Consider the following 23882-nt stretch of genomic DNA (forward strand, 5'->3'; position numbering starts at 1 on the left):
TTCAGATCATCTTCAAATGCCCAACCAGTGTCAGGCTAGAAAACTCCACACTTAGCATGTATCTTTTTAATACTTTTTGTGAAGAAAAATCAGTCTTTCACCTTCAAGTTGTCTAACTCATGATACCCTGGTCATGGCCATCAAGCCTTACAAATTTAGCCCAGAAGTCATGGTAAATTGGAGCCAAGTTTTGACATAATAAACTGTCTTCTAATCCAGTATGTCATCATATTAGAAGGCTGAAGTGATTAAAAAGGAGAGGAAAATTTTCCATTTTTCTATGGAATATGCTTTTTCTGGCCTCTAATACCCTGAACCTAGATGAATGGTGAGAGAATAAAAATTATAATATCACAGTCTGCTTTTAATTCTATTTCACTGCTACTGTCCATTTATGCAAGTCTTTGTCATTTCTTCCTTTAAACCCAAATGGCACCTCCATCAGGTAAAGACCCCACCATCTATCAATGTGCTTACCATTTGTTTTCTTCATGTTATGCAGTTTCTAGAATAGTTTTCCCATATTGCGCTTTAATGAATATTTGTATTCCAAGGAAATGATAACAAATCTCCCATAAAACACGTCCTATATTCTAGTGTGTTTGGGAAACATTGCATACCATCAATGTCCTCCAAAGTCACCATGGTTATTAGTACATTAGCAGGTGGGAGAAGTCTTATAATAGAGAAACCTGCTTGATTCTGTGTTTCTTAAACTCATTTTCACCACAAAATACTTGCATGGGCTATGTGTGCATGTATCTCACCGAATAACATCTCTGGAACATAAATGGAATGCTGTTCTGAAATAAATAAGCGACACATGCTGATTCTATTTTCTCACTCATATTACTGTATTAAATTTGCAATCTCAGAGTATAACAGCAATCTCCAAAAAGTAAAACCAGTTATTGATTTTGGTTTCCTCCAATTATTATTTGATTTGACTTTTTTGAAGTAGCCTGTACACCAACAACGTATACATTCTTCAAATTCCCCACTTGGATTTCATAATTTTTGTCATTATTATCAACTATTTATCTCATTTTTTAAATACTCATAATGTCCAATGCCACGACTTCTTAGCCTGGCATTGCAGATCCAGCTGTATTTTTTATCCACGTCTCTTTCTAAGCATATCCACAAATCTTTATCATCAGTCCGGACCGAGCCACTCACCATCCCACCAAAATATCTGGTGCTTTTTCATCTCAGTGCATGTATTCATCCTGTTTTTGTTAACAAGGTTGCTGTTCCCTTCCTCTGTTGCTTAATCTTACTCATCTGGAATGCTGACGATCTTTCCTGACCCAGGCTTCTCTCATCATTTTTGTAGTTTTTTTAAATCAATGTTTTTCTCTTTTAGACTGTAAATTTCATAAGGGTAATGGCACATGTATTCCTAAATACTAAATATCCATCTTAGTTCAGCGCATGACAAGTAATCTGTAGACGTTCCATAAAGAGATGTTGGATTGAATCTAAATTCTTTGAATTCTACAGTCCGTGTTTCTCATTGCCTTCTCTCTGATTTCGCATTAGTGTCCACTGCTTTGTCTTGGTAGTTGCCATTTTGGATTGCGTACTGCATTAATCATCTTAAATATACCACACTCTATAACCCTAGAGTTTGGGAATTATGTGCATTTGCAGACCTTTAGCAACTAGGAGAGTGACTGGTATGTATTAAGTACTAAATAAACCTTGATAGGTTGACTAGTTAATTCAGGGGACAGTGTAAGTCTCTTGTCCCTCGTCAAGTTTTCCTTTGCCATGGCCCATATTAAGCTTCTCTCTCATTCCTTCCTAGCAGTTACTGTCCCTCCAGCTCATATTTGAAGTTGTTTCATACGTGTGTCAAGTTTCTTCTATTGAGCTTGTGAACTCTTGAAGGGTGAAAATCTGTGTTTAATGTTTTTTGTTGTCCAAATAGGTAAGGACATAATAGAAATTAAGTTTAAATGGAAAGAAGTTGAGCTGGTCATACTACATTTCACTTTATTATTAACATTTATCATACATGGTTACTATTCCAATCTTTTATGCAGACAAAAATAAATGATATAAAATACATAATGCACTTTGATAATTTTAACCATACATAAAATATGGAGTAATGGAAGCTATGTTACATGGATATTTTACAAAGGAAAAACGATGACTTTTATAATAACACATCCAGATGAAATTTATCATTAAATTTTGGATTTTATATGATGTTAAATATGGATATATTCAAAACAATTATTATTTATAGAACCAGTTTGATATTTTGTCATTTAAAATAATGAATACTATGTAAATGAGTACTTATAAAAATATTTTTAGGCAAAAAGCTCTGTTCTACTCATTTACTTGGCAGTTACAAAAATATATATTCATCTGAAACTCTAATATATTTACTTGAAGCATTAGATATTCAAATTCAGATGTATATTTTCTAAAGCATTTTACCAATTTAGTGTTCTCGGCTACACACAGTATATGTGTACACATGATATTAGGTTTGTGTTACAAATAATGCCATTTTAAGCAAAAGACACAGATAATCAATAACACACAGAGACACCGTGCAGGCTTTCAAATCAAACATACCCACACCTATACCAGCCCCAACGATTGTGCCTTGCACTTAGTGAATCCTCAAAAACATTTGTCGAATGAATGCTTGATCAGATAGCATTTATCCTGTTATTTGCACCTAAAATTAACTCTCCAAAGCTATTTCTAGTAGAAACATAATTTTGAAATTTAACAATTTTGTTCTTAATTAGCTATTTCTCAATGGCAGAGCCAGGCCAGTTGATTCCAGATTGAAGAGCAAAGTAGTGTCAGTGATCAAAAGACCAGGAATATTTACGCATGGTTGGACAGCTCTGATGCCCACAGTAAGACATTCATTCAATACATTGAACAACTCGATTTGTCATACATTCATACAAAACAATCTTATTAATTTTTATAACATTATCACAAAACTAGTAAGTATAACAATATATATAGGCATAAACATACACATATATATCTCATTTAGTAGACTTAGTAGACTTCAGATATCTCTTCTCAGTGAGAGGAGCAAGCTATCCTGAGTGAAGCAGGCCTTGTGTCTATATAACAATTGCTCAGTGATGCACAGACCACACTTTAACAGTCTTCCGTGTATGACCAGCAGATGGTTGGCAATATGAATGCTGGCAACACTGTTAATGCCAAGCCTTTGAAGCAGTAACATTTTTGTGAAACCAAAGACTAGTTGTAGCACCTAGCAAGATAATAGTCAATATTTGTTCAATGGAATATCCTGGGGCCATTTTTGGTACAGACCCTTCTTGCAATTTTCCCCCACCTGTTCTGCTTCATGCAGGGTGAAACTTTGCTGAGGCTCATCACTAAAAGTTCAAACATTCGACAGAAGACAGATTATTTTTCTCAATCAAAATTCAGATCACTTTAAGTCATTTCAAAGCTTGGCTCTAGTACTTAAGCAAGACAACCGACAATTCACTTAGCAAATTGGTTAGTATGTATATGTGTTAATGAAATTACTGCTATGAGAGAGTTCTTAAGTGATAATTTAGTAAGATAATTCACATAACAATGTCTTTAAAAATTAAACATAGTTTCCAAAAATCACAAGCAATTTAGTCAAATATTAAATGTTAGTTTCAATACCACTAGCACATAAAGTCTAAAAATGACCTTTAAAGTAAAATGTAAATTAAAAATGACCTTAAAGTGAGACTATTCATTTTAAATTTCAATATTATGGCTTTTCAAAAGTATAAATGAATAAAAATATACCCACTGCTCTGCATTAAATCATGCTACACAGGAAAAGATCTACTTGAACTAACATAATAATACTTTAGTATTTTAAATGCAAAGGTATTAGTTTCAAAACACAGAGTCATTTACTCTCAATTGAACGCTTCCAAATCAATAAATACTAATTTTATCTATAAAATGTACAAGCCCAAAGGACTGAAGATAGTTTGTTTTGTTAAATTAATTAACATGACCCTTAGGCTTTGTTTACCCATTCATTTTCTTGGCTATCAAAGTTAGTGTCAAGGTCAATTTCATTTCATTCTGAATGTAATGATCCCAAAATTTAAATTAATAGATTCAGAACCAATGTCATTTCAATGTCATATATGTTATAGTATCATAAAAAGTTTACCTAATTTTAAATTGATTTAAAATTTGCTGCAAAAAGGGTGGCCGATGAATGCACAGTGAATCCAAGCCACCAGAAGAATATGTTTTAAAGAGATAGAAAACAGTATGAGACTTCAGATTTGTGAATTGATAAAATAAAGCTTATACTATAAATTCAATATTATATATCAATATAAGTAAAATTAGCACAGAAATTCTCTGCCCCTTTTCTCTCTTTAAATAGGAATGGAAATACATGTAAAATTCTAATCTTCTCAAATTTTTCATACTTTAATATCACATTAACTTTTGTAATATTTGGAATTAATATTAGAAAAAATTGTAGGAGATAACAGAATGCTTAAGATGTATTGACTAAGAATTTTTAGTTCACAATTATTTTTGAGTGGGGCTCTAAGTTAAGATCCAAAATTTCTATGCATGACCTTCCCTTTTAGGTTGGGGGGATGGGGGTTGTCCATGCTCAGAACTTGGAAGAAGTTAGCAGGTTTTAGCAGTATTTCAAGGCGCACTGGTTACAGAGGAGCATGTAGCATTAAGGTAAACACATCCTAAAACCTCAAGGCCTCTTCATACCCAATGTCACATGGAGGTACATATGGCATTGAAAAAATTGTCATTCTTCATTCATCCATTAGGTTTTTTTTTTTACTGTTACCACTGTGTTGGAATTATAATAAAGTATTATGCAATATGCTATCTAAAACTGTTATTTTTGATGAGGAGGAATATGATACAAAATAGTTTTTCAGATTGCAACAGTGTTGAGTTACCTCAAAATGTGCATCCAGAGTTGTAAAATGTCCATCCAGAGTTGTAAATGTCCAGGAAATCCTATAATTTTCATACAATTAAAGGATTTTACATGTTTCCATTCACTGTTTTTTAATACAAGATGTATAATTTAATGACAACACATGCCACATAACTCCAAATTTACTTACAAATCATTGCAATATTACAATAGTTCTTATATTGATAAGGAAAAGCAGCATAATGCATTAAGAAGGCAGACTTCCTGGGTTCAAATTTTGGTTCTACCCCTTGTCAATCATGTGACTTTGTGCAAGTCATTGGGCTATTCTTTGCTTTGGTTCGTCAACTCTAAAAATAGGTGTGATCAAAAGAGTAACATGTCACATCATTATGAGGATTAAGTGAAGCAATAACAACAGAATACAGGCAAAGCAATTGGAGCTATTACTGGGTATGTAGTAATCCCTTAATAAGTGTTAGCTACAATTTTTATTATGAGCAGAAGTTATAGTGACTGATGTTAATATAAATCATTACTAATTTTTGAGCATTTAGTAAGTACCGAGCATGATAGACGATACGCTTATGTTTAACCCTAAAAATAATATGAAGCACATTCTATTATGAAGAAAGTAGATCCTTAAAAATTTAAAATATGTTAGCTTATAAATACCATAATAGCTGATAATTTGCCCCATGAAATATGGCAAAGTACAACTGAAATCATTTTAATGACCCTTTCATGCCTCTAATGAGGATTACTGCTTCCAGGACGGTGATGAGAAAACAGTCATGACAATATGAAAGGACTTGCTAGCTAATCAGCTGTGTTCACTCATTAGCCCTACGAATGTTAAATCCTTAAAAGTTATTTATGTAAATATATCTTTATTAAATTCAAAATGTTCAACTTTTTCTTGAAAACTCTGATGCTAGGTTCCTTGTTTTTCATTATATCTGGACTTCTCACAAAAGTCTCAAGAGCTTCTGTGCCAAATAACAATTATTATTACCTCACCTAGTAGTATACACATATTGCCTACACATGTAACATGGTATTTTTGTTATTCAATACATAACGGCTAATGATAAAGGTTTTTAATAATAGTTTGAAAACCATGATCAAATTTTATAAATTAAAATTTAATAACGGGCCGGAAGCAGTGGCTCATGTCTGTAATTCTAGCACTTTGGGAGGCTGAGGCGGGCGGATCAATTGACGTCAGGAGTTCAAGACCAGCCTGGCCAACACGGTGAAAACCCGTTTCTACTAAAAATACAAAAATTAGCCAAGCATGGTGGTGCATGCCTGTAGTCCCAGCTCTTGGGAGGCTGAGGCAGGAGAATGGCTTGAACCTGGGAGGTGGAGGTTGCAGTGAGCCAAGATCACACCACTGCACTCCAGTCTGGGTAACAGAGTGAGACTCAGCTTCAAAAAAAAAAAAAAAAAAAAAAATTAATAATGGTTTGCACATACTTTAGATGTGAAAAGCATTTCACATACTAAATTAGCATAAGCCCATATAATTACCACAATCATGAGTGTTTTGTTTGAAAATTATGGATTTAAAATAAATATTACTGTATTTACTATGCTAAAAACAATGTTGTTGCATCAATGTGGAAATGATAAACATTACATACACTTTAGAATGAGGATAGAATACACCTTGTGCGTCCACAAATTATCAAGCTCCCTAACAGTCCTTTACAAGTACAAATAAAGCCTTATTTTCATATCTTATACATATATCTTGACAGAAAAAGTCTCATGATTTTGTATTCTTTGAAGAGTATGACCTCTCATATGAGAGTCTTCATAAAATTAAGAGTTTTAGGTATCTAAGTTAAAGGTTTAGTTTTAAAATAGGCTTATTGTCCCCTTCTTCATCCTGGTTTCCCTCCCTGCACTTCTCTGATCCCCAGGGCCATTATGGCACAGCACCCAGTATTCGTGGCCCAAGGAAGCCATGCCCATTGCAGACACCAAAAATAGCACTGATTTGCTAGAGCTGTCCACAAGAAAAAAGGATGCCCAAAGGCAGCTAGAAGAAAGTGAATCTCGCTGGAGGCCTTAGTCAGCTCTCTTCTCCTCTAATAAGAAATAAGCCCTGAGGAGAAAGAGTAAAGCATGCTTTTCCACCTTTTACACATTAATGACTTTCTCTCTTGCAAATGGGGGACTGAAAATCTATACCACACAGTCCATATTGTCTTTAACATTTTTCATGATTTGCAAAATGTCACCAGGTTTCTTCAATAATAGCCTTCTTCAAGAGGAACTCTCCATTATTACGTGTGTCCACTTGGAAAAGATGAAAACAAACATAATAACACAATTTTAATGAATGGGAGAGGAGGCATGGTGGTTAATTTTTTAAATCTCTAATATTTTTTTCTTTATATTCCAGGGATGGATTTCACTCTAAAAGTGAATACTTAATGTCAATATAGAGAGACATCAGTTTGTGATGCTGAACTGTCTGACTGAACTTCTTTCCATTTCCAGCATAAATATCCAAGTATAAACTGAACACTACTTGTTTGCAATGGGGAGAAAGATTTACAGGAAAAAAAAAAAAAAAAAAAAAAAGAGCATTGATTTGTCTTCAGTGGAGAATGTTTAGCCAGCATGTAGTTTCTCTAGTCCAGCATTCAGGAGCTTCTGCCTGCCTGGTTTCTTGGGAATTCTTTTCATTCTTCTCCAGCTGGGGGAGGCGGCTCGCACAGCTTGTACAGCCTAGAAAAGGCATGGAAAAGTTTGACAGTGACTTAGTGTATTACCATTGCCTGAGGTGTCTTTATTGGTAGAACAAACACGTTGATGATAATTTCTTGTTTCATGAGTCATGATCAGATTGTCTATTTCACTAAAAATAACATATGAATTAGCAAACTCCAAAAATTACATTCTATGGTTTAGAAAACACCATTGCCCCTTTGCACATCTTCGTGGCTGTGGATGAAGCAATGCTGAAGGTTTTAAACCTGCTCCTTTTTCTCCAATGCCAACCACCCAGGCTGTTCACCACACTCGTGGTAAAACCTGCTCTCTGGATTCCAGGAAATGATATTATTATGAAAATTACCATCATGTCTATCATGATTTTCTTGTAGCAAGATAGCACCTATCTCATAGGGGTCTACTGATTTTCTGACTTGTTTTAGAAATGTGCTTCATTTTGTAGTATCCCCAGAGTGCAGGCAGTTGGCTGTGGATAGGCTGACATGGCAAGATTCCTGAGACCTAAATCTCAAAGGCACAATTGGCTAGAGTTTCCTAAGGACAAATTGCCCAGCTCTGCTCAGGGCCCACTCACCCGACTATGGGCTCTCCAAGTGGGTCAAGGAATCCACGTAAACCATGGAGATGCCTGGAAATGCTTCCCATTGCAGCCCGGGTCTAGTTGTTCAAGACTACGCAGCATGCAAGGAAAACTCAGGGGATTTAACTAGGGTCACACAAGTTCTGGTGCTCTGCGTTCTCCTGAGTGTTTAAATGATAACAGCAGAACCAAAGTAAAAGGGAACATAATAGCTGCCTGATAGCCCTAGTGATCTCAAGGCCATGCACATTACTTACAGCATATCCTGAGAGATTGATTGGCTGAACTAAAATGCTGGATTGGACTAGGCCTGTTCTCTAAACAGCACCCATGGTCACACTGGTCCCACTGCAGAGCTTGGACTAATGATGTCAAAATATAAGGTGCAGATTTCCACTTGGCATCTTTTCATAACAGCACTCCAAACCCAGGACTACCTGTGGTGATTCAATCCCTTTTACTGACTAAATTGAAAACAGCTTCAATGAATTGTTGACTAATTTAGCAAATTATAAATTTCCTCTCCCTTTGACATTTAATCCCATGCTAATTATAGATCAAAGGAGAAGAATCAGCAAGATTTAATACTGAGTTATAACTCCTGGTTAACAAAATGAGCTTTCCTAGTATGAGAACATGTAGAAGAAGCTATTGACTTTGGAGGTTTGCAAAATGTATTTCAAGTCTGGAAGGTGGTTTATGCTCTATATGTTATCTCCATGCAAGAGGCAAATACTGAAATAAAGACATCTCATATCAGAAAAAGCTTATTTCATCCTTCCCAGAGAAAAGAATACATTAAATTGACCCGATGTACTTCAAAGGTTCTTTTGCAGCTGAAGAATATGGTGTTACTTCAAATTGCATTCCCAGGGCTGGGATAATGAAATAAGAAGGTTCTTTTTCTTCTTAATTTCCTTCCTCTTATTTCCCTAACAGTGCTACCTAATGATTGAAAAGGCACAGTGGGCTTAGTCACGTAGGACAGGAATGGGAAGATGGGTGGCTAAAGTCCTGCCCCATGAGATCTGGGCTGAGCCATCACATTCCATTACCTTGCTCAGCACGTTTCCACGTAATGTAACTAATAGCACTGGGTAGACGAGTCTTTGAAATGTCTGCCTTGCAAATTGAAGAAAAGGCTACTCCCTGTGATCACCTAATGAAATAATAGCTCTGGGTATTGTGGAACTGGGCAGATTCAGCTTCTGTGAGGCTTCTTGGAAGTGACTCAGGGTTATTTGAGTTCAGACACATTTGTAATGGAAATTGCAGAGCTCTGGGAATTTAGAACAGGCAGATGAGGTTTCTAAGTGAAATGTAATAGGTAAGAGTTGGACTTTCATCCTGCACTGAAACATTTATTTTTTGGCAGATAAATTGTTGGGTAGTGTGAGGCCTTGGTCTGCCCATCATTTGGGGCCCTTTTGTACTCTCATTCCACCTACGCACATCAGCAGCCCTGCATGAAAACGGTTTGTTTTTGGCCTTCTTTCTCCTATTCTTGTTTGAGCTCAGGTAGCCCAAATTTCCTGCCCAAATGCAAATCTGCCAAGAGCAGAACTTTCCAACTTCATGCTATAGATGGTGCCTTTCACGTTTCTACATAGCAAAAATAAAAGCTACGTGAAAGGAGACCACAAAGTAAACGCCTCTTTCAAGGTTAAAGCATCAATCATGCTCTGTCCCAAGGCAATTCTCCCCATCTCACAAATGAGAAAAGTGAGTCTCAGAGAGGGAAAAAAAAATCCCAACTAAATAAGGTCACATAGTCATTTATTTTTTATTTTTTCTTTCTTTTTCTTTCTTTCTTTCTTTTTTTTTTTTTTTAAGAGACAAGGTCTCAATCTGTCTCCCAGGCTGGAGTGCAGTGGTGCGACCATAGCTCACTGCAGCCTCAACCTCCAAGGCTCAAGCTATCTTTCCATCTCAGTCTCCTGAGTAGGTTGGACCACAGGCAGACAGCACCATGCCCGGCTATTTATTTATTTATTTTGAGACGGAGTCTCACTCTGTTGCCCAGGCTGGAGTGCAGTGGCGCGATCTTAGCTCACTGCAACCTCTGTCTTCTGCCTTCTGGGTTCAGGAGATTCTCCTCTCTTAGCCTCCCAAGTAGCTGGGACTACAGGCGCCTGCCACCATGCCTGGCTAATTTTTTTTATATTTTTAGTAGAGATGGGGTTTCACCATGTTAGCCAGGATGGTCTTGATCTCCTGACTTCTTGATCCGCCTGCCTCGGCCTCCCAAAGTGCTGGGATTGCAAGCATGAGCCACCGTACCCTGCTATTTTTTATTTTTTATTTTATGTAAAGACAGGTCTTGCTTTGTTGTCCAGGCTGGTCTTGAACTCCCAGTCTCAAGCAATTCTCTCACCTCAGCCTCCCAAAGTGCAGGGACTACACATATGAACCACCATGCTCGGCCCATTTTTTTTTCACTTTTAACCACTATAGAATGCCCCCTCCTGATTAAACAATAAAGAAAATCAGGTTTTCATAGCACAAGAGTTCCAGATTTTGTGACATAGCAGAGAACAAAGCCAGTGTGCTGGATGTGCAGTCCGACATCTGGAATGTAATATTTGGTTCTTGAGGAATAGAAGCTTATTGCCCTGAAGAGTCAATGTATGAAGCTGGGAGGGGAGAGGTCCTTTGTACTCCCTCCTCACATACCCATTCTATCCTATCACAATACCAATTCACTTGATTCTCTAAATTTATTTTGTCTTTGTATTCTACTAGGCTGCATGCTCTTTGAGTGCATGAAGTGTTTCTCATCCATCTTAATACTCCAATGCCAAAAGCAGTTCTGGACACATCTTTTAGACACAGGTTGCTAAAGGGGAGAATACAAAATGCATTGGAGCCAAGGGTGTCCAAGAAACATCCCTCCCCAGAGCAGGCTTTACCTACCTCAGAATTATTAAACTCTGATACTCTGCTTTCTAGCTTTCTGATTTCCTAAACTATTATATTCACTCTCTCAGCAGTGTGACTATGGCTGATTGCTCCTTTTTGAATTCCAGAACAACCATCTCCAGTCCATGGCTCACTTTGGATTCTGTAGCCCCGCTTCCTCTGCTTTCTCTTCAGTGCTGACATCCCCTGAGGGTGTCCTGACCTTCTCTCATCTCTCTTACCCATTCATCGTCGTAATGAAATTGATTTCTGTGTCTTCACCTACCTCCTAAATATCGAAGACTCATAGGACTATAGCGCCACCTATTCTTTTCTCCTTGGCTTTCGACCAGTATATTCCACTGTCCACAATGTCCTCTCCAGGGATGACGATTGATGCTCAATCTCAGTACTACCAAGCTGAGCTCCCCATCTCCTCCTTGTGCGTGTGCTTCCCCTCTGTGCCCACTGTCTCAGGGGAAAGAATCACGAGCACCTCATTATATAAGCCAAAGATTTGGTGGTCATCCTAGAATCTTCCTTTTCCCTAAACTCCTTTATCCAATTAGTGTCCAAAGACTATTGATTCTGTCTTCTAAATATCTCTCTAATCCATCCTCTCATCTTGGCTTCAATACACCATAATCTTTTTTTAAGCTCCTGTTTCAGTCTTAGCTGTCCTCAGATGGGCCCTCCTGATGTTGCCAGAGATAAATTCTAAAATTCAAATCTTCCAGATAGGAAGATTGCTTATGCTTGCCTTCCTATTGTCTTCAAGGTAAAAATCAAAACTCTTCTGAACTCCTAAAAGTCTCTTCTGATCTGGCCCTGGCCTACATCTCCAGCCTCACTTCACATTATACTTGAATCACATTCAACCACCAGTCATTGAGGTCTAGGCGTAGTTCTCAGAACATCATGTCTTCTGTGGTCCTTGGTACTATTGCATCCCCAGTATGGGACATGCATTACAATGCTGACAGGCCCAGGAGTATTCTGTGACCTCTTCTCTCTGTCGTTAGGCTGCATTATGTCCCTTCTCTGTGTTCTCACGACAATCTGTGCCTATTTCCATCACACACTGTGTACTATTTTCATTCTATTCCATTGTTGCTCTACTGCACTTCAACAACTGGTGGAGGACACTATGTCTTTTGTCCTCTAGCTCTTAGCAAGGGGCCTGGCACCTAAAGACACATAGCAGAAATTCAATATATATGCTCTGAGTAAATGTTTTTAAAAGTCAAGTGGTTGGTGAGAGTAAAACTCTGATAGGGATGGGTTGAGGATTTGAATCAAATAGTATCTCAGACAGAGATAGCAAACTTCAGCTCCATTAAGATGTTTCCAGAAACATTATCCCAGCTTTGCCCATGGATGGCCTCACTGTGATGGCCAAATGTGTTCTTCAACTCACTGTCTTTGGGGCTGGAGTCCAGGTTCTCAGTTGGGAGCGATCCCAGCCCCTCCGTGCTCCTTGGCATTCTCTCTGCACCCTCCACAGGGTGATTCCTGTTTTCTACCTTTCCTTGTAATCATGCCTTCTTCGCTTCATCTTTTTAACTGAAAACTCTGTGAGGGCCAGGGCTACTTCTGATTCAGGTTTATACTCTCCCTGGGGCATAGCAGAGTGCTTTGCATTTCTGAGGTCCTCAATAAATATTTGCCGAATGAATGAAAGAATAAATAAAATAAATTTTAAAAATTACTCTTGCTTTCTCTCTCAGGCCTATTACTCCCTTGTAGACAATGTCAATTTTATGGCTGGCTCATTTTAATGAGTTTCGTTTCAAGTGTTTTCAACATAACCCAATATGGTTTCTTTTCTTGCGTTCAGCTTGCATATTGGTTTATTGATCAGGGTGCTGAAGTCTGATCCTCACCTCACGGTTTATTAGTGTTTATAGGTCTAGCTAAGAACACCTTGCTGAGCCATGATCTTGTTTTCTTATTGGAATTTTAACACTTCACTAGGTCTATTATCCAAACGTACCATGCCTCCCAAGGTGCTAGATGGAGAATGGGTATGTAAAAATAATCCTTTAGCAATAGAAAGCCTTAGATTCTAACCTAATCAACTGTGAAAGACAACATTAACAAAACTTGAGGATGAAATAGAGTTAGGAGTCAGCACTAAAAATAAATGCAATTAGAACATGAGTGCTCCATCCATTTTCAGGGGGAAAATATGTTTTCCCTTTGAAAGCACTTTCACTACCCACATGGTTTTTCAGAATGAAATATTACTTCATAAATGCTGCAGCCATCATTCCCACTCTGGTAACTGCTCTGTAAAGAGAAATAGTGTTTTGTCTGTGGCAGCGTTTGGAAGAGCCTATTTTTTGTTAAAATATAAATGTATAAAAGCAATCAAATGTAAAAGAAATTATTTAGCTTTTCCCCACTTCAAGACGGATGGTTGCCTACTCTCATCACCAGGGAAATCAAAACCAGAGCATTTCCCTGATGACTATTATTTATGTTCATTTATTTTAAAGTCAATAGGAGTCCTCTCTTATGATGCTGTGTGAACTGTAAATATTTGAGATAACAAACAAAAATCTCATTTATTCATTTCTTCATTCAGACATTCTTGAAATCTGTTCAGATATTTGATGTTTACTATGATAAGTAATAAATAAAATCAAAAAAAAATTCTCTACCTCCAGAAAACTCATATTCAGGTTGGGCAAAGGAACATGTGACAATATATTGCAACAAAATATGATAAATTTTATCATAGGTCAATATGAAAGATGCTAAGGGAGTACAGAGAGGAAGGAAACTCAAGCAAGACTCCAAGGGGAAATGACATCTAAGCTAGGTTTTGCAGTGAAATAGGAGTTTTCCATACAAACACATATAGGAAAGGCAATCATGCTAGAAGGAACAGCATGTACAGTCACAGAAGTATAAATGAAAATGTCATCTCGGTTGTTTGGCACGGCTGGATTTCAAATTTTAGCAGTGCCTGTGTGAGCTTTTATTTTTGAATTCATGATAGTACTTGCAAAATAGAATAATATCCATTTATTTCTGAGAGCATTTATGTGTAATCACACTTAGCCATTGGGTGTTTCAAGGGCAATCTCCGTAATTACAATCAGTACGACACAGGGCAGATCCTAGATCAGTTGCATTAGCAGAGGGACGCTGCTGGGAAAATGCTGGCAAATCTTTTGGGCAAGGGCACAGCAGGGGAGGCACTTACCTTGGTGCAGACTGTGGGGTCCGGTCTCTGACTCCCAAATTCTTCGCTGTGTTCTGAACTCTTGCTCCCTGAAAGTCAGGAAAATCATTTTTATCCCTACAATGTGTTAGTAATCATTTAACACACCATTAACATCTATGTGTAGGATACTTATTCCAACAATGTCTTTAACTTCAAGGGAGATTAGCCAAGAGAAAGATAGATATCGCCATCAGAGCATTTTCAAAATTAATGCTTTTAATAAAAATGTGCTGTTATGTTGCTTTGTCTTTATTCCTAGAAGCAATCAATACTTCAGATGTTGAAAACAGGTCAGGCACAGTGGCTCATGCCTGTAATTCCAGCACTTTGAGTGGCCAAGGTGGAAAGATTACTAAAGCCTGGGAATTCAAGACCATCCTGGGAAACATAGTGAGACTGTCTCTAAAAAAATACAAAAATTAGCCAGGCATGGCTACTCGATTGTGGTCCCAGGTACTCGAAAGGCTAAAGTGGGAGGATTGCCTGAGCCTAGGAGGCTGAGGCTACAGCGAGCTATATTTGTGCCACTGCACTCCAGCCTGGGAGACAGAGTGAGACCCTGTCTCAAAAAAAAAAAAAAAAAAAAAAAAAGAGAAAAAGAATAAAAATAAATAAAAATTTTAAAAAGATGTTGAAAATAGTAAATGAGCAGACTATAAATACCTGCTCTGTGTTAGCACTTTTCTGGAACAGAAATCACAGTTTTATCACACCTGGTTTTTTTCTTACCTGAATCATTAACTATTTTAAGTTTACTAGTACATAGCAAAAAAATATTTTCTTAACCACTTCTGAAGCAATTTCTGGACAAGCTACGTCCATGCAGATCTATGAAATCTAGTAATTCTGCCTCAGAGTTTATAATACAATCTACTTTGGCAATGAAAAAGTCTTCACAGTCTATCAAATTCATGAATGAAGTTATAATCATTTTAGTTCCTCATGAAAATTAATTACTACATAGGACCAAATACTAGAGTTTGGGGTTTGGAATAGGTTAAGGAGAGTTGTCCAAAAACTCTGAAACTCTCTCTCCAGCTACTACATTCGGAACTAAGGAAAGAAACAAGATAAAAAGAAGGAAAAAAATAACATATTCTCTCAAAAAGGACGTAAAATAGGAAAACAAATAGGGAAGGGAGTGTGGCATCAAAAAGAAAGGTGGGAAGAAATTTAGGAATTGCAATTATGGACTTAAGAAAAACTATTTTGGCTAATCCAAAAGCAGTTATCTCAACTGACTGTTCACAGACAGTTACAGATAATTGAACTCATTGTTCTGCTCTTTCCCCACTTTTTACCACTGCACTTGACCAGTCTTTAAAAACAAAAACAAAGAAAGAAACAAAGAAAACTGTTTATTTTGAAGTAATTTTACACTTAGAGAAAAATACAGACAGAACTGAGACTTTACATACTCCATGTGGCTTCCCCTAATGTTAACTCTTCACTTAACCACAGTATGATTATTAAAACCAAGAATTAACATTGGTACAATATTATCAACTAAACTGCACAACTTATTCAAATTTCTTCATTTTCTCCCACTAAGGTATCTTTTCTGTTCTAAGATCCAACCTAGGATCCCATATTGCTTTTTGCTTACATGTCTCCTTATTCCCCTCCAATCTCTGCCAGTTCCTTAGGTTCTTCCTGCCTTTCATGACCTTAACACTCTTGATAAGTATTGGTCATTACTTTGCAAAATGTCTCAGTTTGGGTGTGTCTGATGTTTGCTCACGATTAGAAACAGGAAATGCACTTGGGGCAAGAAAATCACAGAAGTGATGTCATGCCCTTCTCAGTGCATCCTATCAGGGGATACAGGATGTCGTCATATCTTATCACTGCTAACATTAACTTTGATCACTTTGGTGTCTGCCAGATTTTGCTACTGTAAAGTTACTCATTGCTTTTTTTTTTTTCTGTAGTTAATAAATACATTTGGGGATATACTATGAGACTATGCAATATCCTGTTTCTCTTCAAACTTTCACTCACTGATTTTAGCCTCCGTTGCTGTATCTTGTCTACAACAATAATATTGTTTTGTTATGGACTGGAATTCTGTTAAAAAGAGTAATCTCTTCTCTCTAAATTATTTATTTATTCAAGTATGTATTTAAATCAGTGTGGACTCATAATTATTTTATTCCATGAGATATAATCCAATACTTATTATTATTATTATTATTTTTGCTAAATTTTTTTCAGTTTTGGCCACTGGGAGCTCTTTCTGGTTGTTTCTTGTGCCTTTTTAATATGCTGCCATCATTGTTTAGTACTCCTTTATTTTCTGGCACCTCAAGATGTTCCAGACTTGTCTTTCTTGTCTCATCTGGTAATTTACCATTTCTCCAAGGGGCCCTGGCTATTTTTATTGGGGAATGGTATTTAGAAGCCAAGATTTGGACACTGAGTGAGCTCTTTACTACTGGGAGGATAACTGCAACTAGGCCTTTCCAGCAGGCAGGGCTAATTTACATATACAAACATACTCATACATCTATAGTCATTTCTACATCTATCCATATTTGTATGTGTCTGTGTGTGTATTTATCAGTTCATACTGATACATGTGATTTCAATCCAGTAGCATAGGGTTCATTCCAGATTCCAGCCTTCTTCCTTTCCTTATTTGTAACTTTTTTCTCAGACAGTGAGAAATCAGCTTCTCTTTATTTACAATAACTTATTTGTTCATTCTTAGTAACACATAAATCAGAATTCCTAAATCATACCCTGTGAAAAACAGATTTACTAACTAGTGTGCAGTATTTGTGTACAATGCTTTTTGTCTATAGCCTTATAGTATTTCCATTAAGTAGTTCCATTAAGAAAAATGTTTGCTTTCTTAAAAGGTTTCAAATAAAACTGATGCTTGTCATGGTGAAGACATCAGTTGGCACATTTCACTTTAAATTCATCTATATTGTTCATACACTCAACATTCCAGCTACTTGCGTTTTTACACTCTGGCTTATATTGCTCCCTCTACTTAAACACTCTTCCTGCCCCCTTCCTGTCCTGTAGGCATCATATTTATCTCCCAAGTTCCAAATCAAATATCATCTTAGTTAATAACTGATTGGTCACTCACCATATCAGGCACTGTTTTAAGTGCATTAAGTATATTTACTTATTTAATCCTCACAACAACACTATGAAACAAGTACTATTACTATCCTTGTTTTAATACTGATGAAACTAAGTACCAAAGAGGCTAAGAATATTCCCCTGAATCACCCAGATAGTCAACACTGGAGTTGGAATTCAAATTGTGGCTGCTTGGCTCACGAGTCTGTTCTCTTTTATTCACAATAGCAAAGTCATGGAACCAACCTAAGTGCCCATCAACAGTGGGTTGGATAAAAAACGTGGTACATATACACCATGGAATACTATATGCTATGAAAAGGATAAAATCATGTTATTTGTAGCAGGCTGAATGCAGCTGGAGGCCATTATCCTAAGTGAATTAACACTTAAATAGAAAATCAAATACTGCATGTTCTCTCTTTTAAGTGGGGACGATACAATGAGTATACATAGACGTAAAGATGGAAACGACAGACACTGCGGACTCCAAATGGGGAGAGAAAGGAAGGGGTACAGGATTAAAAAATTACCCATTGGGTATAATGTTTACTGTTGGGGTGATGGGTTCAATAGAAGTCCAAATCCCAGCATTATGCAACGTAACCATGTAACAAACCTGCACATGTATCCCTTAAATCTAAAACTAAACAAAAACTTACTCTGTGCTCTTAGTCCCTATCATAAATTCATGTTCTGCATGAAGCCCTTCTCCAGCTATCCTAGTTAGAATGAAATCATTGAACAAACATCTTTTGGCATTTACTTTGTACTAGGTACTATTCTGGGAAACTGTGATACAAAAATGAGTAAGACTTATCCCAGCCAGGGAGGGGCTCAGTCTACTCATTTGCTTCCTGTTCTGAGTCTTGATATGCTGAGGTTAGTTACCCTACAGAGACTTGCTTGCCTGTGCCCATGACATGGTGATTTTCCCATGCATGTGTCCACCGTGAGATTAGGCAAGGACCACATCGACCTCATGTCTTTGTTCTTAGTGCCCAGTGTGATGCTTAGTGCCCAGCGTGATGCAGGATACTTTGGAATCCCAGTTTTTATTAAAAAGGTTAAGAAGACATTTGTGCCCAGGCGTGGTGGCTCATGCCTGTAATCCCAGCACTTTGGGAGGCCAAGATGGGCAGATCATGAGGTCAGGAGATCGAGACCATCCTGGCAAACACGGTGAAACCCTGTCTCTACTAAAAAATACAAAAAGCTAGCCGGGCGAGGTGGCGGACGCCTGTAGTCCCAGCTACTCAGGAGGCTGAGGCAGGAGAATGGTGTGAACCCAGGAGGCGGAGCTTGCAGTGAGCTGAGATCCGGCCACCACACTCCAGCCTGGGCGACAGAGCGAGACTCTGTCTCAAAAAAAAAAAAAAAAAAAAGAAAAGAAAAGAAGACATTTGTTCTAGGCTGCCATCAAAGAGCCTAGAAATATATAATTTATGGCATAGAAAAATTTAAATTTATAATGTAAATGACAGTTTCTACTGCAAGCCTTTTATTAATCAAATCAGCTGGTTACATAAAGTGATGCCTAAGGTTGTTATAATCATTAGCAAAACATTGTGAAAGACATAGTACCCTTCTCTTCTGTCTTTTATCTTTCCTTCAAACTCAAGCAGTGAGTTAAAATAACAACTCTATGAAAAGTATATACCCAAAATCTGTAGAGGAAAACAATACTGAAATTGTAAATAAGAACAATAAATCATGCCAAAAAGCTTCTTATTCTCAAAAAAACTAAAAAATCTTAATTTTTTCATTATATTATTCATTTATATATTGTAAAACTGTAATAGACACTAAATATTATTCTTTAATATATCATCATACAAATTTGATAATGCAATAATGCAACTACTTCAATATATACTGAAGATGACAAGTATCTAACCACTTGGTCTCTAAACAGCTGAGTCTAAATGGTTAAGTAACTGTCCCTGAGGTTGAAAGGTAAAAAGGAGAGAAAATCCAAGCTAGACCTTTCATTCAGACTTGCATTCTAACTGCTCAAACCATAAGTAGGTAAGAGTTGGCTTGTGGATTGGACCTCAGCCTCTCACTGTCTGCTACTACTGAACACTGGAAGGAGAATCGGTGACAGGAGGACTTTTGAAGAAATCTCTGGGGTCACCAGTCTGCCCAGTTTCCTTAAAAGAGGGTCCCAGGCTCTATGATCTTTCACAAAGAAGTTAAACCTTATTTCTTTGCCTCTCATAGCCATTGGGACGTCACAACTTGGGGCAGAGGAACAAATAACAAAGGAAGAAAGCTACCTATTCCAAATGTATTCAGTTTTTTAAAAAATTTGGGGGAAGAACAAGTGATATATACTGACAAAATAGTGAGGTTTATATATCAACAGGAATTTTATAAGGAATCCCATGACTTTTAAAATTATACTATACTTATATACAACAATATAATAATACTATATAAATATAATTTACATTGTATTTTAAAGAGCTTTACACCAGTTAAGTGAGTCATTGGGGCCTACATAATATCAATATTACTTTATCTCTATTTTCTCTATTTCCATTTTTAGTTTTAAAAAGTTAAAGTATTCGATATGATTATGACTATTCAAATCTATAAGGTAGAAATGGATATGTCACCAACTCATAACTACCTCCTTAGTGGAATATTCTTAAAAAAAATAAATTCCAGTTTCTTTTGCTTGTCATAAGCTATAATTTTGAGATGGCCCTTCCCAAGTCTTCCCACAAACCTACTCTAATAAGCAATATGATCAAACAGAAAGTTGATTAATTTCTTTCTGTATTTCTTAGCAACTTAAATCTCAACTGTGATATGAATAATCATAAGTTTACCTGGATCTACTTTTTGAAACATAATTTGTATATATGTCCAAAAAGTCCTTCCTAAATCTTCTGGCAAATCACATCTGTGTTTATCCTTTCCAGCTGGCCCACAGTACGTCACATGCTTCTTAGTTCTAACTTTTACTTAACAAATCTCTCTTAGACCTTCTAAGATCTTGGTTTTCAATCTTCAGCTCCTGAGCCCTAACCAGAAGTACCAATATGTTCTCCCTGTGCCTGATCTCTGCATTGAAGACACCAGCTTGATGTTGGCCTCTTCAGTTGATTTTTTCATGGGCTTTGTTGGCATTTTGCAATACAGTCTTGGGAGCAAGCCCAAAGGGATTTATATGTTTGCCTGAGAGTTTGCCACTAAGCTTCCAATAAACAAAGTAGTCATAATTACAAAGCATATCTTAAAAACTAAATCACTCACTGTCACTGGGCAACTCAAACCAAGTCAGCAAGTAGAGAAATTTGTTAAATCAATTTATTGTGGTTGCCCAAAGAAAAGGTGGTAGAATAACATATAAAATTTGTGTCTTTTGATTTGTCTTTCTGTAGGTTAAGTATCTTTTCTGCTAGATTAAGCACATTTTCATAATTAGTAAATTGGAGCTTAGTGCATTTTTAAAAATAACTTTAAGAGTTAAAAACTAAACCACCACACTTAGAATACTATTCGGCTACTGTATAGAATAAAGTTCATTCTATTTATAAGAGAGTATATTCTCGCCTGTAAGTACTCCAGTGACCTGAAGACAGTCCAAAGACTGCTATTTATCCCCTAAAGGAAAATTTGAGGTAAGTGCTTTATCCTTGGATTAATGTACACGCTGAGTATGGCATGAAAGTCCCTTGGCATCACCAGGAGCCAGCAGGACCCTCAATTCTTTCCTCTTCTTCCTTGCCCCTATCCCTCTCCACCTCAAGCTTTACCACTAACAATTGCCAAAAAATGCCATATGTGCCTTTACTTGTTCCTTACATAAACGCCAAATTCACTGCTACTTTATTCCACTTAGTCAAGTCCCTTTCTGCCTGCAGATTACTGCATAGACATCCCTTTTTCCAGAGTTCTCTAAGATTCTTGCAGAACCTCAGACTGGTGCCTGCAGCATCTTCTCCCTGGGAGCATTTCTCATTCATGAGTTACCTTTGAGCCTAGTAAACTGTACATCACATCCAGGCACCTGTCAGACCCCTGATAAATGAACAAAGGAATCTTCAAGTCCAGGGCCTACAAAACAACTCTTCTCAAGTCTCCATGAGACCTACCTGCTTCCGCATCACATCTGTAGCCTGCATGATGTAGCGAGGTGGCAATCCGTGGCTTCTGGCCAAAATGATGGCTTGCTCCAGCGTCACGCTCAGGGTGCACCTGGGGGTCAAGGCAAGGGCAAGTCAGACCCCATGCTTCCTGATACACCCTTTGAGATGATGTGGATTACTAATTGCAAAATCAGAAGGCACCAGCCAAAATAAAAGTGGCTAGACAACGAACTGCTGATTTTTCTACATAGAACACCAGTTTAAAAATAGATTATAAAGGTACACTACTGGGGTCAGAAATTAAGTATTTAAATTTAAAACAAACCCATGATGAACTATGTTTATAAGAGCACTTATCTACAGAAAATTAAATAACCAGAATTAGAACAAGTTTTATTACTGAGTATTATTCTTTAATGATATTTCATGTAATTTAGAAGAAATGACTAAAGAATATTTATCATTAACTTCTAGATATTGATAATTAATAGATTTATAGTGATTTATGTACAAATATTATAGAAGAATAAACAGCGAAATTACTATTTATTGAGGTCAGAATTGATTTTTTTAAATGTGTTTATTGGACCCAATCTAAAAGCGCATTTGTAAAAGTTCCAAAAGGAACTCGTAACTAGTTATATAGAAATGTGATACCCAGAGTAGCCCTGAGAGAAGTATTCTAACCAGCATTTAGTGACTGGTGAGTCTTTGTTCTTTTCTTTCTCTCTCTTTTTTTTTTTTTTTTTTGAGACGGAGTCTCGCTCTGTCGCCAGGCTGGAGTGCAGTGGCGCACTCTCAGCTCACTGCAACCTCTGCCTCCGAGGTTCCAGCGATTCTCCTGCCTCAGTCTCCCAACTAGCTGGGATTACAGGTGCGTGCCACCACACCCAGCTAATTTTGTGTTTTTGGTAGATACGGGGTTTCACCATGTTGGCCAGGATAGACTCCCAAAGTGCTGGGATTACAGGCGTGAACCACTGTGCCTGGCTGTTCTTTTCCTTCTCTTTAAGGCATTCTTTTATGTTCTTCCACATTGATCTCAACAGTACCCCTTAAAGTCTATGTATATTTGTTAACATTTTCAGGTGCTGGTCTCTGAATTGTTCTTTTAAAAGTATCTTTTGCATGCATTTCATAAAAACTGTCAATTTTAGATGCTTCTCCTAAAATTGTATTAATGGATTTTGTTTTACTTGTTTTTTTTTAACATATTCATATTTTAATTAGCCTTTTCCTTATTTTTGCATTTACCTCCCTGTAGTTTGTTGTTTTATTTGTGTATTCTCCTAGATCTGTCTAGTATTTTTCCCTGCAAATAAAAGTAAGTTCTACAGTGCAATTGTTTCTATGGGAGAAATACCTAACTCATTGGTTATGAGGCTGTAACACGGAAGTTCTTGGTTATGAGGCTCTAACACAGAAGTCCAATGCATTTGGTAGGTTTTGACACTGATAATTAAGAAAAAGAGGAGACAGGGATTTAAAACATTACTGTTGTAATATCAGAACCTCACAAAGTGCAACTGTGTGATTACACATAACTGCATTCTAAGGAGAAATACGTAAGTTCCATTGGCTGTTAAACGACTCAAGAGGCAGCTTTCTCATTATCATTGCAGAGAATTCATTATTATTAACACATGTCCAGGTGGGCTAAAGTTTCATTATTAAGTTCTAGTTGTACATGATGTTCACAAACTTTCAGTGTGTGAGTCTGATAACAATGCATATTGTTTTACATGTACATGTGAGCTGCAGAACAGTCTATGCCAATGAAGGCCAAGCAGTATAACTAACAGTTCATGTTTAAAAAATCAGTTTTCCGCCGGGCACAGTGGCTCATGCCTGTAATCACAGCACTTTGGAAGGCTGAGGCAGGTGGATCACAAGGTCAGAAGATTGAGATCATCATGGCTAACATGGTGAAACCCCGTGTCTACTAAAAATACAAAAAATTAGCTGGGCGTGGTGGTGGGTGCCTGTAGTCCCCGCTACTCAGGAGGCTAAGGCAGGAGAATGGCGTGAACCCGGGAGGCGAAGCTTGCAGTGAGCTGAGATGGTGCCACTGCACTCCAGCCTGGGCGACAGAGCGAGACTCCATCTCAAAAAAAAGAAAAAAAAAATTAGTTTTCTACAAAGCATTTAATTGCCAGTTTACTCAACAGAGCGTAACCTTTTTCTCCTCCTTAAGGTCTCCTCCACTCCAATTTTAAATGTTTATTGATCCTAACATTTTAATCAATAATGCTCATTACACCAGCTGAATGAAGCCAAGGGGTGGAAAAAAATCTT

The 23882-nt window shown here is 37.2% G+C and overlaps 1 protein-coding gene across 1 annotated transcript in view; it reads right to left on the bottom strand.

The window, feature by feature from the left end:
- Positions 1 to 1409: 1409 nt before the first annotated feature.
- LOC105482163 (phosphatidylinositol-3,4,5-trisphosphate dependent Rac exchange factor 2) overlaps positions 1410 to 23882 on the bottom strand; it is a 282501-nt gene continuing 260028 nt past the window's right edge. The window contains exons 38-40 of the mRNA XM_011742123.3: positions 21594 to 21696; positions 14371 to 14438; positions 1410 to 7675 (exon numbers count right to left, since the gene is read on the bottom strand). Coding sequence (XP_011740425.2) covers positions 7630 to 7675; positions 14371 to 14438; positions 21594 to 21696 — 217 coding nt within the window. The 3' untranslated portion in view covers positions 1410 to 7629. The remainder of the gene's footprint in view (positions 7676 to 14370; positions 14439 to 21593; positions 21697 to 23882) is intronic.

Source organism: Macaca nemestrina, chromosome 8, assembly GCF_043159975.1.
Source record: "Macaca nemestrina isolate mMacNem1 chromosome 8, mMacNem.hap1, whole genome shotgun sequence".
NCBI classification, from domain to species: Eukaryota; Metazoa; Chordata; class Mammalia; order Primates; family Cercopithecidae; genus Macaca; species Macaca nemestrina.